Below are 15,050 nucleotides of genomic sequence, written 5' to 3' on the forward strand. Positions count from 1 at the left end.
GGAGCTTAACAATCAGTTATGATGGACCAGAAGGCCAAACTTTCCCAGATGACACAATGGTAGGCTGCTTTGAAATCAGTGTAGACAGTTGTTAAAATTGCAGCTATTAATGGGGAGGCACGATGGCGCAGCGGTCGAGTTGCTGCCACATGGCGCCCAGAGACCAGGTTCCATCCTGTCTACGGGTGCTGTCTGTGCGGAGTTTGTACGTTCTCCCTGTGACCGCGTGGGTTTTCTCTGGGTGTTCCGGTTTCCCCCCACACTCCAAGGACGTGCAGATCTGTAGGTTAGCTGCCTTCTGTAAGTTATCCCTAGTGTGTAGGATACTGCTAGTATACGGGATGATCGCTGGCTGGCGCAGGCTCGGTGGGCCGAAGGGCCTGTTTCCGCGCTGTATCTCTAAAATCCAAAGTCTAATGGATCTGGAGGTAAATGGGCAAAACTCTAGCATGTGGATTGCAATGCAGACAAATCTAAGGCCCATCCACTCTGGAGCTAAAAAGAAAAAAATCTTTTCAAAATGATGAAAAGCTTGAAGTTGTAAAATTAAAAGATGCTTAAAAATCTGTGTAGGAAAACGTTATATATTTTGGATGCAAAATAGACAATCAATTAAAATGGCTATTGCAAATTAGACCTTTATGTTCTGACAACTAGAATCCAAGAGACAAATAGCTATGCTATCACCATAGAAAGTCCTGGTTAACAAACACCAGAGAGTTGGTCTGGACAATATACATTTGTACAAGAACATTGCCTTTGGCCTGAGAGGAGCACGAATGAGCAAACTTATAGCTGGAATCCAATTGTGAAATTACACAAGCTGGGGTAGTATTCCCTGAGGTTTATAGAATTAGGGAATGTTTTAGCCGAGGATCTCAAACTATTGACGGGGAAACAGAGAAAATCAATGAAGGTTGGTGTGGTCTAGAAATAGAGCCATGTCCACCACAAGTTTAGTTTAGAGATTTACTTTAGCGATACAGCATGGGAACAGGCCCTTTGGTGCACTGAGACCACTTTGATCATCAATCACCAATTCACATTAGTTCTTAGTCTAGTTTAGTTTAATGATACAGTTTGCAAATAGGACCTTTGGCCCACCGAGTCCACGCTGACCATCAATTACCCATTCAGACTAGTTCTTAGTTTAGTTTAGTTTAGAGATGCAGTGTGGAAATAGGCCCCTCGGACCAACTGAGTCTGCATCAACCATCGATCACCCATTCATACTGGTTCTTAGTTTAGTTTAGTTTAGTTTAGTTTAGTTTAGAGACACAGCATGGAAAATAGGCCCTTTGGTCCACAGAGTCGACACCATCATCTATTCACACTTGTTGTACATCATCCCACTTTCTCATCCATTCCCTGCACACTAGGGGCGATTTACAGAGGCCAATTAACCTGCAAACCTGCCCGTCTTTGGGATACAGAAGGAAACTGGAGCACCCGGGAGACAGGGAGAACATACAAACTCCACACAGACAGCACCCGAGGTTAGGATTGAACCTGGGTCTCTGGCGCTGTACAACAATGGCTCTACTAGCTGTGCCACTGCCTCACAGCACCAGAGTTAATTTTTGGACACACACATTCATGTTAGTATGATAACTGCTTGAAACTCTGTGTTGCAAACAGCAAGTCAGGCTTGCTCAATTGCTAATGTTAAATTTGGGACAAACTAAGTGATAAAGAATGGAATGCGAGACTGGACATAGACCACTGAAAGGTAAATCAGCTTTCAGGAACAGTGCCGCATCTGGCAGAGCTGCTGTCTCACAGTGCCAGAGATTCGTGTTCAATTCTTACCTCGTGGAGTTTGCATGTTCTCCCTGTGACCGTGTGGGTTTCCTCTTGGTGCTCAGATGTCTTCCCACATCTGAAAAGTCATGTAGGTCTGTAGGTTAATTGGCCTGTGTAAAATTGCTCCTAGTGTGTCAGAAATGGATGAGAAAGTGGGATAAAATAGAACTGGTGTGAACGGAGAATCGATGGTCAGCGTGGACTCAATGGGCCGGAAGGTCTAGAGTAACTCAGTGGGTTAGGCAGCATCTCTGGAGAAAAATAATGGGTAATGTTTCGGGTTAAGGCCTGTTTCCATGCTGTATCTCTAAATTAAACTAAAGTAAAATATGTGCCCCTGTCTTTCTAATCCTTTTGGACCTGCACTTCTATCCCTCCACAATTTAAATAATTCTCAAATCAATCCTTTCTGTCCAAAGAGACAACTTCATATTTATCTGCCTTGAGAAAATGCACATTTTCATCCATCACTGAATCTGTTCTTTGTCTTCATTTGTAAAACAAGTCACTGAATACAGATAAATCTTGACATGTGCTCAAATGTAAGTGAACTGATTCACCCTTGCATACACAATTACCAAGATGCCACTTCCTTGAACAATCATTAATTAGTATTTCACTGTAGTTCGTCCCTTAACCAAAGTAATGCAAATCAAGCATTCCAATACCACGGAGCCAGTCTTTCAGAATTGCTTTATGAAGCATGGAATGCTAGCTCGTCAAAATAAAACATAATGCTGACTGACTATCACTATAATAGATCAAGATGACGAGCAGTTAACGAAGTTCCCATGACTGTCAATGTGTCTATTAATTAACTAGCAAGGAACGGACAAGGGGAGGTAGAGATAGGTAAGAAGGTATAGTGTCTACTTCTAAGGAGCAATGGGTTTTATATATTAACTTGTTTCCAGTCATTTTTCTTTAATAGTTTGGTGCAAATTATTAGGAATCCTGAATCGATGCGATGGTACAGTGGCACAGCGATAGGGTTGCTGCTGCCTTACAGCGACTACAGTCCACTTCCTACACACCATACACACCAGGAGCAATTTTACACAGGCCAATTAACCTACAGACCTACATGACTTTTCAGATGTGGGAAGGCATCTGAGCACCAATAGGAAACCCACACGGTCACAGGGAGAACATGCAAACTCCACGAGGTAAGAATCGAACATAAATCTCTGGCACTCCTCTGTCTGGAGTTTGCACGTTCTCCCTGTGACCGCGTGGGTTTTCTCCGGGTGCTCCGGTTTCCTCCCACTCTCCAAAGACGTGCAGGTTTGGAAGTTAATTGGCTTCGGGAAATATTGTAAATTGTCTCTAGTGTGTAGGATAGTGCTGGTATATGGGATCACGGGTCGGCACGGCCTTGGTGGGCCGAATGGCCTGCTTCTGCGCTGTATAAACGAAACTAAAGTATTTGCAGTCATCATTGAAATGACAGTGCTTCACACTGAGGAGGAAGCAGCCCACAACAATCTATTGACGGCTGCAAAATGAACTTTCTCTTTTCTTTTTCCTACTGTAGGAAGAACGTCATTATGCCGGAAAGAGTGCAGAGAAGATTTTGGAGGATGATGCCAGGACTTCAGGGCGAGAGCCAGTGGGAGAAGTTGGGCAAGCTAGGACTTAATTCCGTGGAGCGCAGGAGGCTAAAAGGTGATGGAGACAATATAGATGATCTTATATAAACATAAGGGGAGTAGATAGGGTGAATGCACAGAGATTTTTACCCAGGGTAGGAGAATCAACAGAGGTTTAAGGTGAGAGGGGCATGATTTAATAGGAACCTGAGGGGCAATTTTTTCATCAGAGTGGTGGTGGATATGTGGAATAAGTTGCCAGAGAGGACGGTTGAGGCAAGTACAATAATAGCATTTAAAAGACTCTTGGAAAGGTACACGGATAATAATGGATTTCAGTGATATGGGCCAAATGCAGGCAAGTGTGACTAGTGTCAATCGAGTATCTCTTTTTTTTTTTTTTTTGCTGACTGGATCACATGCGAGAAAAAGCTTTTCACTGCACCTCGGTACGTGTGACAATAATAAACAAAACTAAAAAAAGCTAAACTGATCAGTACGCTAGAAAAATACAACCCTTCAGCCCAATGAGTCGATGCTGACCATCGATCATGCGTTCACACTATGTTATTCCTCTTTCACATTCACTCCCTGCACACTAGGGGATTATTTTACAGAGGCCTGAACATGCTGCACATCTTGAGATGTGGGAGGAAACCGGAGCACCCGGAGGAAACTCACGCAGTCACAGGGAGAGCGTGCAAACTCCACACGGACAGCACCCAAGGTCAGGATCAAACCCGGGTCTCTGGCGCTGTGAAGCATTGGTTCTACTCATTGCACCACTGTGCTACCCTGTGGAAACCATGGCAAGATTTTTCTCCTCAAAAAAAAGTATATTAGTAAGTCATAAATAAATGATATATGAAATGTAAATAACATTTTGAATATTTTAAATCAAAAGGCAAAATAGATTATGTGTGGAAGTAGAAGGTTGGTTAATATTAAAGAATTAAAATAAAATGCAAAGTAAGTTTCAAATACCCAAGACCACTAAATCCGTGGAACAAATATTTGCTACCCCTCCATCGCATTCTTTATCCTTGTTGGTTGACAGCACAAGTCTCAATAAAACGTTAACTTTTACATGTAAATAGTATAGATATTCAGGTGTGAGTTTTTCTTTGCACATTAAAAAGAGAACTTCCTTATTTAGTTGATGAAGGGTCTCAACACAAAAGGTCACCTATTCCTTTTCTCCAGAGATACTGCGTGACCCACTGAGTTACTCCAGCATTTTGCGTCCATCTTAGGTCGTAAGTGATCGGAGTAGAATTGGGCCATTCGGCCCATGAAGTCTACTCCGCCATTCAATCATGGCTAATCTATCTACCCCTCTTAACCCCATTCTCCTGCCTTCTCCCCAAACCCTCCTCGGTGTAAACCACCTTATGCAGTACCTTCTTACACGCTTCCTTATTTAGTTACTGTTTCTCTTTGGTATAAATATCGATGTTCACTCTTCCTAAATTATTCATATTCTATTATGTTCCTCTATGTTAAAACCCATTTAGATGATTTCATGCTCCAGATATTCCATTAAGGAACACGGTAAGGTTCTCTCGTATTTGAATGAGGTATGGTGACTGTTTACGGGAAAGAACAACATTTTAGACTGAGACAGATACATTGACCTAGACCAGGTTTTGTGAAAACAAGAGCAATGGAACAAATGGTCAGAAAAATCTGACGCAAAGAAGGCCTTTAGAACATAATTTTTATCAAAGTGCATTAAGCTTGTGTCTGAAATAGACACAAAAAGCTGGAGTATCTCAGTGGGACAGGCAGCATCTCTGGAGAGAAGGAATGGGTGGCGTTTCGGGTTAGACAATAGACAATAGACAATAGGTGCAGGAGGAGGCCATTCGGCCCTTCGAGCCAGCACCGCCATTCAATGTGATCATGGCTGATCATTCTCAATCAGTACCCCGTTCCTGCCTTCTCCCCATACCCCCTGACTCCGCTATCCAGCTCTCTCTTGAATGCATGCATTTGGGTTGAGACCCTCTCGACCCAAAACATCACCCCATTCCTTCTCTCCAGAGATGCTGCCTGTCCCGCTGAGTTACTCCAGCTTTTTGTGAATATCTTCGGTTTAAACCAGCATCTGCAGCTCCTTCTTACACATGCTTGTATCTAACATAGTCGCACGAATAACAGTTCAACCATAAAGCAAAAAGGCTATTGTTTTCATCAGTGCAAGTCAAGTATATCTTCAGGCCAGGAAGTTAAAGCAACAACCTCTCTGTGAGATTAACACAGTGCACATAGATTTAAAGAAAATGCCTTTGGGATAATATTAACCTATTAGATTTGCTTTGTTGCTTTCTGTTATACCAATAAAACTCTACAATGATGTGACCATTTATAAATAAAGATAAAATAAAACCAATGTAGCCCATGGTGTTTTTGTACAAAAGTGTCAGGAGATAAAGTCAGACAAATTATATACACAAAGTCTGGCAAATTATGTGGTCACGTTATTGACGCTTGGTAGTTTAGGAAGCATAGAGGACATAGGTTTAAGGTGTGGGAGGGAAAGATTTAATAGGAACTTGAGCGGTAATTTTATCACACAAAGGGTGATGGGTGTCTGGAATGAGCTGCCGGAAGAGGTAGTTGAGGCTGGTACTATCGCAACGTTTAAGAAACATTTAGATAGGTACATGGATAGGACAGGTTTAGAGGTTAAGGGCCATGTTTGCCGGTGTGGGCAAGTTGGGCAGAAGGGCCTGTTCTAAGCTGTAGGACTCCATGACTCTAAAAAAAAGAAGAAACGGAATTATTGATGACTGTGAATTTAAAATGAAAAAATGTAAAAGAAGGAGGTGCTCCATTGAATGGTATCAAGGTAACCAGGGATTAAGCAAAACTGAGCCAGGAGAATTGTTTAATGCATGACCAATTCAAGAAGATAAATAACTAAAAGCCTGGGTGGCTTGGAATTTGTTGATTAGACACACTTTGTCCACAGAAACTATAACGAGCAATAAGTTTTCTGTGGAAATAAGTGTTCAATGGTTCTTTACTATCACGTGTACAGACGTACAGTAAAATTATTTCTTGGCAATAGACAATAGACAATGGACAATAGGTGCAGGAGTAGGCCATTCGGCCCCTCGAGCCAGCACCGCCATTCAATGTGATCATGGCTGATCATCCACAATCAGTACCCCGTTCCTGCCCACTCCCCATACCCCCTGACTCCGTTATCCTTAAGAGCTCTATCTAACCCTCTCATACCATTCAGTAAAGTATTGCCATACCAAAGCACAATCCCCGAAAGTACAAAGAACATAGAAATATTCCACTGAGATCGCATGCAAAAGTCTTTAATGTCCACGGTTCTTTTTCTTGTGACATTCTTGATTTACAGCAACTTCGATTTTCTGGCAAAGAAAATGATTCCAAATTGCGAATTTACTCCCGACGGAATTGTTCTTAACTGTAATTTTTGAAGTATGTTATACTGTTGGCCATCTCACTGATTAAATGACAAAGCACAAATGGAAGAATGAGAACAACCTTTTCTCATTGTGAACACACAGTGACATCAAGTCATCTCCTTTCTCAGTTTTTAAAAATAAAACTGCAAAAGTCTCTTTTCTTTACACATATCCCATGCTAAATTAAACACTGAATAATTCTCTCATCAACAGCTCATTTTATTTATGAGCAGGAGCCTGCTGATTTTGGATAATATTTGTATTTTACTGATGAGTTTTTCTGGAGACATTCACCGCGAGAGTGTGGAACTTCAGGATGAAAAGAAATATCAGAGCTGAGGGGGAAACATATAAACATGGCGGAGTCGAGAAGATGGATAAATGGTGTCATGGTACCTGTACACTTTTTCACGTGGCTTCCTCGTTTAAATCCATGCCGGCTCAGCTTGCAGTTGAAGTTTGCTTCCCAAAACTCTGCGAACCAAATGTTTCTTCTGTTATTCTCCAGAGTGCGGCTCATGAAATAACGATCGAACCCTGCAAAATAAAATGTTCATTAGTCGTTCTTGTTGCTCATAATCCATGAACAACGGTGAGAAACAATTAATTAGAACAAAGACACATAACAAATAAATACAGCACAGGAATAGGCCCTTTGGCCCACAATGTCTGCATCAAACATGGTGCCAGGCTAAACTAATTTCCTCTGCCTGCATGTGATCTACGATACGATACAATACGATAAACCTTATTCATCCCCAGAGGGAAATTGGTCTGCCTGTCCAGAATCCCTTCATTCTGCGGCACGGTGGCGCAGCGGTAGAGTTGCTGCCTTACAGCGAATGCAGCGCCGGAGACTCAGGTTCGATCCTGACTACGGGCGCCGTCTGTACGGAGTTTGTATGTTCTCCCCGTGACCTGCTTGGGTTTTCTCCGAGATCTTCGGTTTCCTCCCACACTCCAAAGACGTACAGGTATGTAGGTTAATTGGCTGGGTAAAATGTAAAAATCGTCCCTAGTGTATGTAGGATAGTGTTAATGTGCGGGGATCGCTGGGCGGCGCGGGCTCGGTGGGCCGAAGGGCCTGTTTCCGCGCTGTATCTCTAAATCTAAAAATCTAAAAAAATTCCCTCCCTCTTCATGCGCCTGTCTAAAAGTCTCTTAAATGCCAATGTCTTATCGGCATCCACCACTATCCCCAGCAGCGGGTTCCACGCACCCACCACCCGCTGTGTAAAAACACCTGTCCTGCACATCTCCTTTAAACTCTGCCCCTCACACCTTAATGCTATGCCCCCGAGTCTTTGACATTCCTAGCCTGGGAAACAGGTTCTGACTGTCTACCTTGTCTACTCTCTCAACATTTTATAGCTACTTTTATATACTTTCTATCGGGTTTCCCACAATTTCCCTCAACGTCTGACATTTCAGAGAAAACTTTATCAGCAGTCTGGTAAACCTCCACTGCACCCTCCCCAAAGCCACCCCATTCTTCCTGCAATGAGGTGATCAGAATTGCTCACAATGGTCCAAAAGAGGCCTTATAGAGCTGCATCATGACTTCCTGAATCTTATGTTCAATGCCCCGACTGATGAAAGTGGGCACCACATGCCTTCTGTACCACCCTTTCCACGTGTTTTGCCACTTTCAGGGAGCTATGTTCCTGGACCCCAATATCCCTCTGCACATCAATGCATTTCAGGGTCTTGTCATCTTTATACTTCACCTTGCATTGGACCTCCCAAAGCTCACACTTGCTCAGATTAAACTCCAACTGCCAGTTTTCCACCCATTTCTATAGTTAATCGATATCCCATTCATACTTTGACAGCCTTCTTCACCAAGTACAGCAACTACAGCAGGTTTGGTGTTGTCTGGTTCACCCAGACGAGAATTAAATGAAAAAAAAGTAGACTGATTATATAATGGTGTAAGATAGCTGACAGAGATGAACTATGATAGCAATCTAGCTCTCTGAACTTGGTATTGACTGTTATTGACATTATGTATAAGAAAATAACTGCAGATGCTGGTACAAATCAAAGGTATTTATTCACAAAATGCTGTAGTAACTCAGCAGGTCAGGCAGCATCTCAGGAGAGAAGGAATGGGTGACGTTTCGGGTCGAGACCCTTCATCAGTCTGAAGAAGGGTCTCGACCCGAAACGGATCAGTCTGAAGAAGGGTCTCGACCTGAAACGTCACCCATTCCTTCTCTCCTGAGATGCTGCCTGACCTGCTGAGTTACTCCAGCATTTTGTGAATAAATACCTTCGTTATTGACATTATTGTCACATGTCCCAAGGTACAGTGAAAAGCTTTTGTTTGTGTGCTATCCAGTCAAAGCAGATAACACTATACATAAATACAATCAAACAAGACACAAATGAAACAGGTAGAATGGTGAGAGATATACCAGTGTGCTAAATATAATTTACAGTTGATAGATTTGCACACAAAATGCTGGAGTAACTCAGTGGGTCAGGCAGCATTTCTGGAGAAAATGAATAGGTGACATTTCAGGTCGAGAACCTTCTGAAGAAGGTCTAATGAGATAGAGGAACTGAGGGAAATCCAGGTTAGTCGGGAAGTGGTGTTAGGTAAATTAAATGGATTAAAGGCAGATAAATCCCCAGGGCCAGATAGGCTGCATCCCAGAGTGCTTAAGGAAGTAGCTTCAGAAATAGTGGATGCATTAGTGATAATTTTTCAAAACTCTTTAGATTCTGGAGTAGTTCCTGAGGACTGGAGGGTAGCTAATGTAACCCCACTTTTTAAAAAGGGAGGGAGAGAGAAAACGGGGAATTATAGACCTGTTAGCCTAACATCGGTAGTGGGGAAAATGCTAGAGTCAGTTATTAAAGATGTGATAGCATCACATTTGGAAAGTGGTGAAATCATCGGACAAAGTCAGCATGGATTTACCAAAGGCAAATCATGTCTGACGAATCTTATAGAATTTTTCGAGGATGTAACTAGTAGAGTGGATAAGGGAGAACCAGTCGATGTGTTATATCTGGACTTTCAGAAGGCCTTCGACAAGGTCCCACATAGGAGATTGGTGTACAAACTTAAAGCACACGGTATTGAGGGTTCAGTGTTGAGGTGGATAGAAAATTGGTTGGCGGACAGGAAGCAAAGAGTAGGAATAAACGGGTCCTTTTCGGAATGGCAGGCAGTGACTAGTGGGGTACCGCAAGGCTCAGTGCTGGGACCCCAGTTATTTACAGTGTATATTAATGATTTGGACGAGGGAATTGAATGCAACATCTCTAAGTTTGCGGATGACACGAAGCTGGGTGGCAGTGTTAGCTGCGAGGAGGATGCTAGGAGGCTGCAGAGTGACTTGGATAGATTAGGCGTGTGGGCAAATGCATGGCAGATGCAATATAATGTGGATAAATGTGAGGTTATCCACTTTGGCGGCAAGAACAGGAAAGCAGAGTATTACCTGAATGGTGACTGATTGGGAGAAGGGGAGATGCAACGTGACCTGGGTGTCATGGTGCACCAGTCATTGAAAGCAAGCATGCAGGTGCAGCAGGCAGTGAAGAAAGCGAATGGTATGTTGGCATTCATAGCAAGAGGATTTGAGTTTAGGAGCAGGGAGGTTCTGCTGCAGTTGTACAGGGCCTTGGTGAGACCGCACCTGGAGTATTGTGTGCAGTTTTGGTCTCCTAACCTGAGGAAAGACGTTCTTGCCTTAGAGGGAGTACAGAGAAGGTTCACCAGATTCATCCCTGGGATGGCGGGACTTTCATATGAGGAAAGACTGGATAGACTGGGCTTGTACTCGCTGGAATTTAGAAGACTGAGGGGGGATCTTATAGAAACAAATAAAATTCTTAAGGGGTTGGAGAGGCTAGATGCGGGAAGATTGTTCCCGATGTTGGGGGAGTCCAGAACCAGGGGTCACAGCTTAAGGATAAGGGGGAAGTCTTTTAGGACCGAGATGAGAAAACATTTCTTCACACAGAGAGTGGTGAGTCTGTGGAATTCTCTGCCACAGAAGGTAGTTGAGGCCAGTTCATTGGCTATATTTAAGAGGGAGTTAGATGTGGCCCTTTTAGCTAAAGGGATCAGGGGGTATGGAGAGAAGGCAGGTACAGGCTACTGAGCTGGATGATCAGCCATGATCATATTGAATGGCGGTGCAGGCTCGAAGGGCCGAATGGCCTACTCCTGCACCTATTTTCTATGTTTCTATGTTTCCGATACACCGGTAGATTCACAGTTGGATTAGAGATTTAGAAGAGGGGAATAATAGTATTGGATGATAATAGATCTTTGTTTGAGCCCAGCATGCAATGAATCGCCAAACTCTCGCACCATTTTGACACGTGTGCATATACTTAAGGGAAACCTATGCATGATTATTAAATAGCCGTATAAGTGTATAATACTACATCAAAGTGTGTACGGCAATTTGATATTTATACATAGTTTTAATGAAAATATATTTTTAAGGGAAAAGAATGATATGAATATTATTTGGCTGTATAAATGTGTAATACTCGACCTAAATATATACAGCCATTCTATAATTATTAATAATAATAATTATTATTATATTCAGCTTGAATTTAAGAGTCAAGAAGTTATGATGCAAATTTAGAGGACTTAGGTTAGGCCACATTTGGAGCATTACCAAACCAAGTGGACCCATTGGGCCCAAACCTCTCCTACATTGGTGCAGCACCCTCTCCTCCCCATCCTCCAGCTCCCCTCCCCTCTCCTCCCCCTCCCCTTTCCCCCTCCCCTCCCCCTCTCCCCCCTCCCCCTCCCCCTCTCCCCCCTCCCCCGCTCCCATGCTCCCCTCTCCCCTCACCCCCTTCCCCTGCCACTGTCCCATCCACTGCCTGCCACCGCACGTGGCAGCCCCCCCACCCCTACGTGCCGTCCATAACCCACCAGGTCCCTCTTCGTTCTCGGCGTACCTCCCCTCCCCCCCAACCCCCCCCCACGTTCTCAGCTATGTGCTACATTTTGCTTTTCAGGTGTCAGAATCAATTCAACACCCGTCTGCTTGCAACAGGCTTCTTCCCAAGTCCCCAAATCACATCATGATCTAAAATTACAAAATCTACGGTGGTTCTTGACTTTTTATTGACTTTTAGTCTTATTTAATAGTCAGGCATACTTCATATTCTTATTTTTGGGGACATCTGCAATTATAGTGAATCAAAGAGGATCCAATGGCAATTTGTTCTCTGTGTCTCTGTGCCTCTTTTATTCATGCATTATTCCCTGATCTTGATAACCAGTCATATGTAAAACATTGACTCCTCTGTGCCTTTCAGCTTTAAAGAGTCCCATAATATTATTCTAGTTACTATGATCTAATACAATGAAATATTTAGGGGGCCAATAAATAATATTCCCAGAAAGCGGAATATTATAAAATTATTTTAAAAGATTGTGTATTATGAACTGTCAAGATTCAAGTGTTAAAAGATTAATTTGAGCAGTTCTTGAGGCAATGCTGTATACCACTATATGCATTCCAATATCATGAATATTAGATTATCCTCTACCTTTACATGAACACTATCCCTAATTAGATGTGCCACTGAAACACATCAGCCAGTTTATTCTTGTAAAACCCTGAATCTGCTGGGTATTAGCTTTGCAAGTAACAGGAAATTCCAAGCAAACACTTAACAAAATGATATGCTTTTTTACTGTTAACTTGCAGTTACTTGAGTCACACAGTGTGGAAACAGGCCCTTCGGCCCAACTTGCCCACACCAACCAACATGTCCCACCTACGCTAGTCCAACCTGCCCGGGTTTGGCCCAATATATCCCTCTAAACCTGTCCTATCCATGTACTAAGGTCTAAGTGTTTCTTAAACGTTGCAATAGTACCTGCCTCAACTACCTCCACCGGCAGCTTGTTCCATACACCCATCCTTTGTGTACAAAAGGTTACCCCTCAGGTTTCTATTAAATCTCCCCCATCACCCCTCCTGTTAAACTCAGCAATAACAATTGACGATAAATTCAGTCCTTTTAATGTTTAAAATCAATGCAGCAAAAACAGCAAAATATAAAATCAATGAAGTGACCAGCGTGCATCGCTTTTAAACTTTGCCCCTCTCAATTTAGTTTAATTTAGTTTAAAACTATGCCCTCCAGTCTTTGAGACTTCCACACTGGAGAAAAAGGGTTCTGACTGTCTATCCTATCCAAGTTTGTCGTTATTTTGTAAACTTCTATCAGGTCTCCCCTCAATTTTCGGAGCTCCAAAGAAAACAATCCAAGTTTGTCAACCATATGGGAGGGAGCAAACAGGAATTAAAAAATATATCAGGTCCCGCTTCTCCTTCCATTTAATATTTTACCCTAAATACTCCCCAATAATATTTTAGGTTAACAAGTAAATGGGCAGACAGTTTATGAATTTGCTTTCTTACCATCGCACCTCCCCAGATAGAGTCACCTACCCAAATTCCGTTTGGCCAGGCCGGTGTTGTAATTTTGCTCGGACAACGAACTTCATGACCAGATGGACTTTAGACTTTAGAGATACTGTGCCAAAATGGGCCCTTCGACCCACTGAGTCCGCTCCGACCAATGAACACCCTGTATCCAGAATGACCTAGTTGTGCACTATCCTACACACTAGGGACGATTTGCAATTTTACCGAAACCAATTTGCCTACAAACCTGCACATCTTTGGATTATGGGAGGAATCCAGAGCACGTGGAGAAAACCCACATGGTCACAGGGTGAATGTACAAACTTTGTACAGACAGCACCCAAAGTCAGGATCGGACCTGGGTCTCTGGCGTTGTAAGGCAGCAACTCTAACGCTGCGCTACCGCTCCGCCCCATTGTGCTACCGTGCCGTCCCTTAAAGCAACTTGAACTTTGAAAATGGTGCCAAAACCTGGCGGCACTTGCATACGGTCTCAGTGAACTATTTCTATACACTTTGTACTTAATGTAGGATTGTGCTTATATACAGTAATAGGTTGCTGAACTGTACACAAAAAAAAGAATTTCACTGTATATGTGACAATAAAAAAAACTATTGACCACAATGTCCATGCCAAACATGATGCCAAGTTAAACTAATATCTCCTGCCTGTACATGATCCATGTCCTTCCACATCCTGCATATCCATGCAGACAAATTTAGGTTAAAATATTTAAAGCATTCTGATAAACTACTCAGAATTCGCATTTAAAATGTTTGTATCAGGCAAAATGGTGAAATAAACAGGCTGGAGGCATTTTTTGGATTGAGATAGAAATTTAATTAAAGTGCCATTGTCCTTTAGGTTTGTACTTCTAAGAGTGATTTACTTATGGTTAACTTGAACTGCAAACCCAGAAAAGGCCCTTGAAGGAAGTCTTTATCAATAGCGGCGGAATATGTTGTCCAGCACCCAATATTTGCCTGAAATGCTTGCAGGGTGAATGATACCAGTGACAGAATTGGGAAGCATGTTTCTAGAAGGTGGGAGGAACCAGAGCACTGGAGAAAACCCACGCGGTCACAGGGAGAATGTACAAACTCCATACAAAAAGCACCCGTAGTCAATGACACATGATCAAACAAGGAACCGTACGGAGTTTGTACGTTCTCCCCGTGACCTGCGTGGGTTTTCTCCGAGATCTTCGGTTTCCTCCCACACTCCAAAGACATACAGGTATGTAGGTTAATTGACTGGGTAAATGTAAAAATTGTCCCTAGTGTGTGTAGGATAGTGTTAATGTGCAGGGATCGCTGGGCGGCGCGGACTCGGTGGGCCGAAGGGCCTGTTTCCGCACTGTATCTCTAAATCTAAATCTAAATGCCCAGCTGGTGCATGTCCATGTCCCTTTACCATCTTTATGTCGTGATAGTCCTATTACCAAAACAGTCATGATTCATCAATTGTGTACGAAGGAACTGTAGATGCAGGTTTACACCGAAGATAGACACAAAATGCTAGAGTAACTCAGCAGGTCAGGCACCATCTCTGGAGAAAAGGAATCGGATAGAGATCCTTCGTCAGTCGGAAGAAGGGTCTCGACCCGAAATGTCACCTATTCCTATACGCTCATTTCACACCTGCTATCGGGAAGGTATAAGAACCTGAAAACTGTAATGTCCGGGTTCAGGAACAGCTTCTTCCCTACAGCCATCAGGATATTTAACACTGCAACTTCCAAATAAGCTCTGAACGACATAGACTTGGGGGCATTGGTTTTGTCTTTTTG

General features: G+C 42.9%; 1 protein-coding gene across 3 annotated transcripts in view; it reads right to left on the bottom strand.

Moving 5' to 3' along the window:
- LOC144605433 (metabotropic glutamate receptor 4-like) overlaps nt 1–15,050 on the bottom strand; it is an 808,110-nt gene that overhangs the window by 380,156 nt on the left and 412,904 nt on the right. For all 3 annotated transcript variants that reach the window (XM_078420690.1, XM_078420688.1, XM_078420691.1), the window contains exon 6: nt 7,235–7,375. In XM_078420690.1, coding sequence (XP_078276816.1) covers nt 7,235–7,375 — 141 coding nt within the window. The remainder of the gene's footprint in view (nt 1–7,234; nt 7,376–15,050) is intronic.

Source organism: Rhinoraja longicauda, chromosome 24 (assembly GCF_053455715.1).
Source record: "Rhinoraja longicauda isolate Sanriku21f chromosome 24, sRhiLon1.1, whole genome shotgun sequence".
Taxonomy (NCBI): domain Eukaryota; kingdom Metazoa; phylum Chordata; class Chondrichthyes; order Rajiformes; family Arhynchobatidae; genus Rhinoraja; species Rhinoraja longicauda.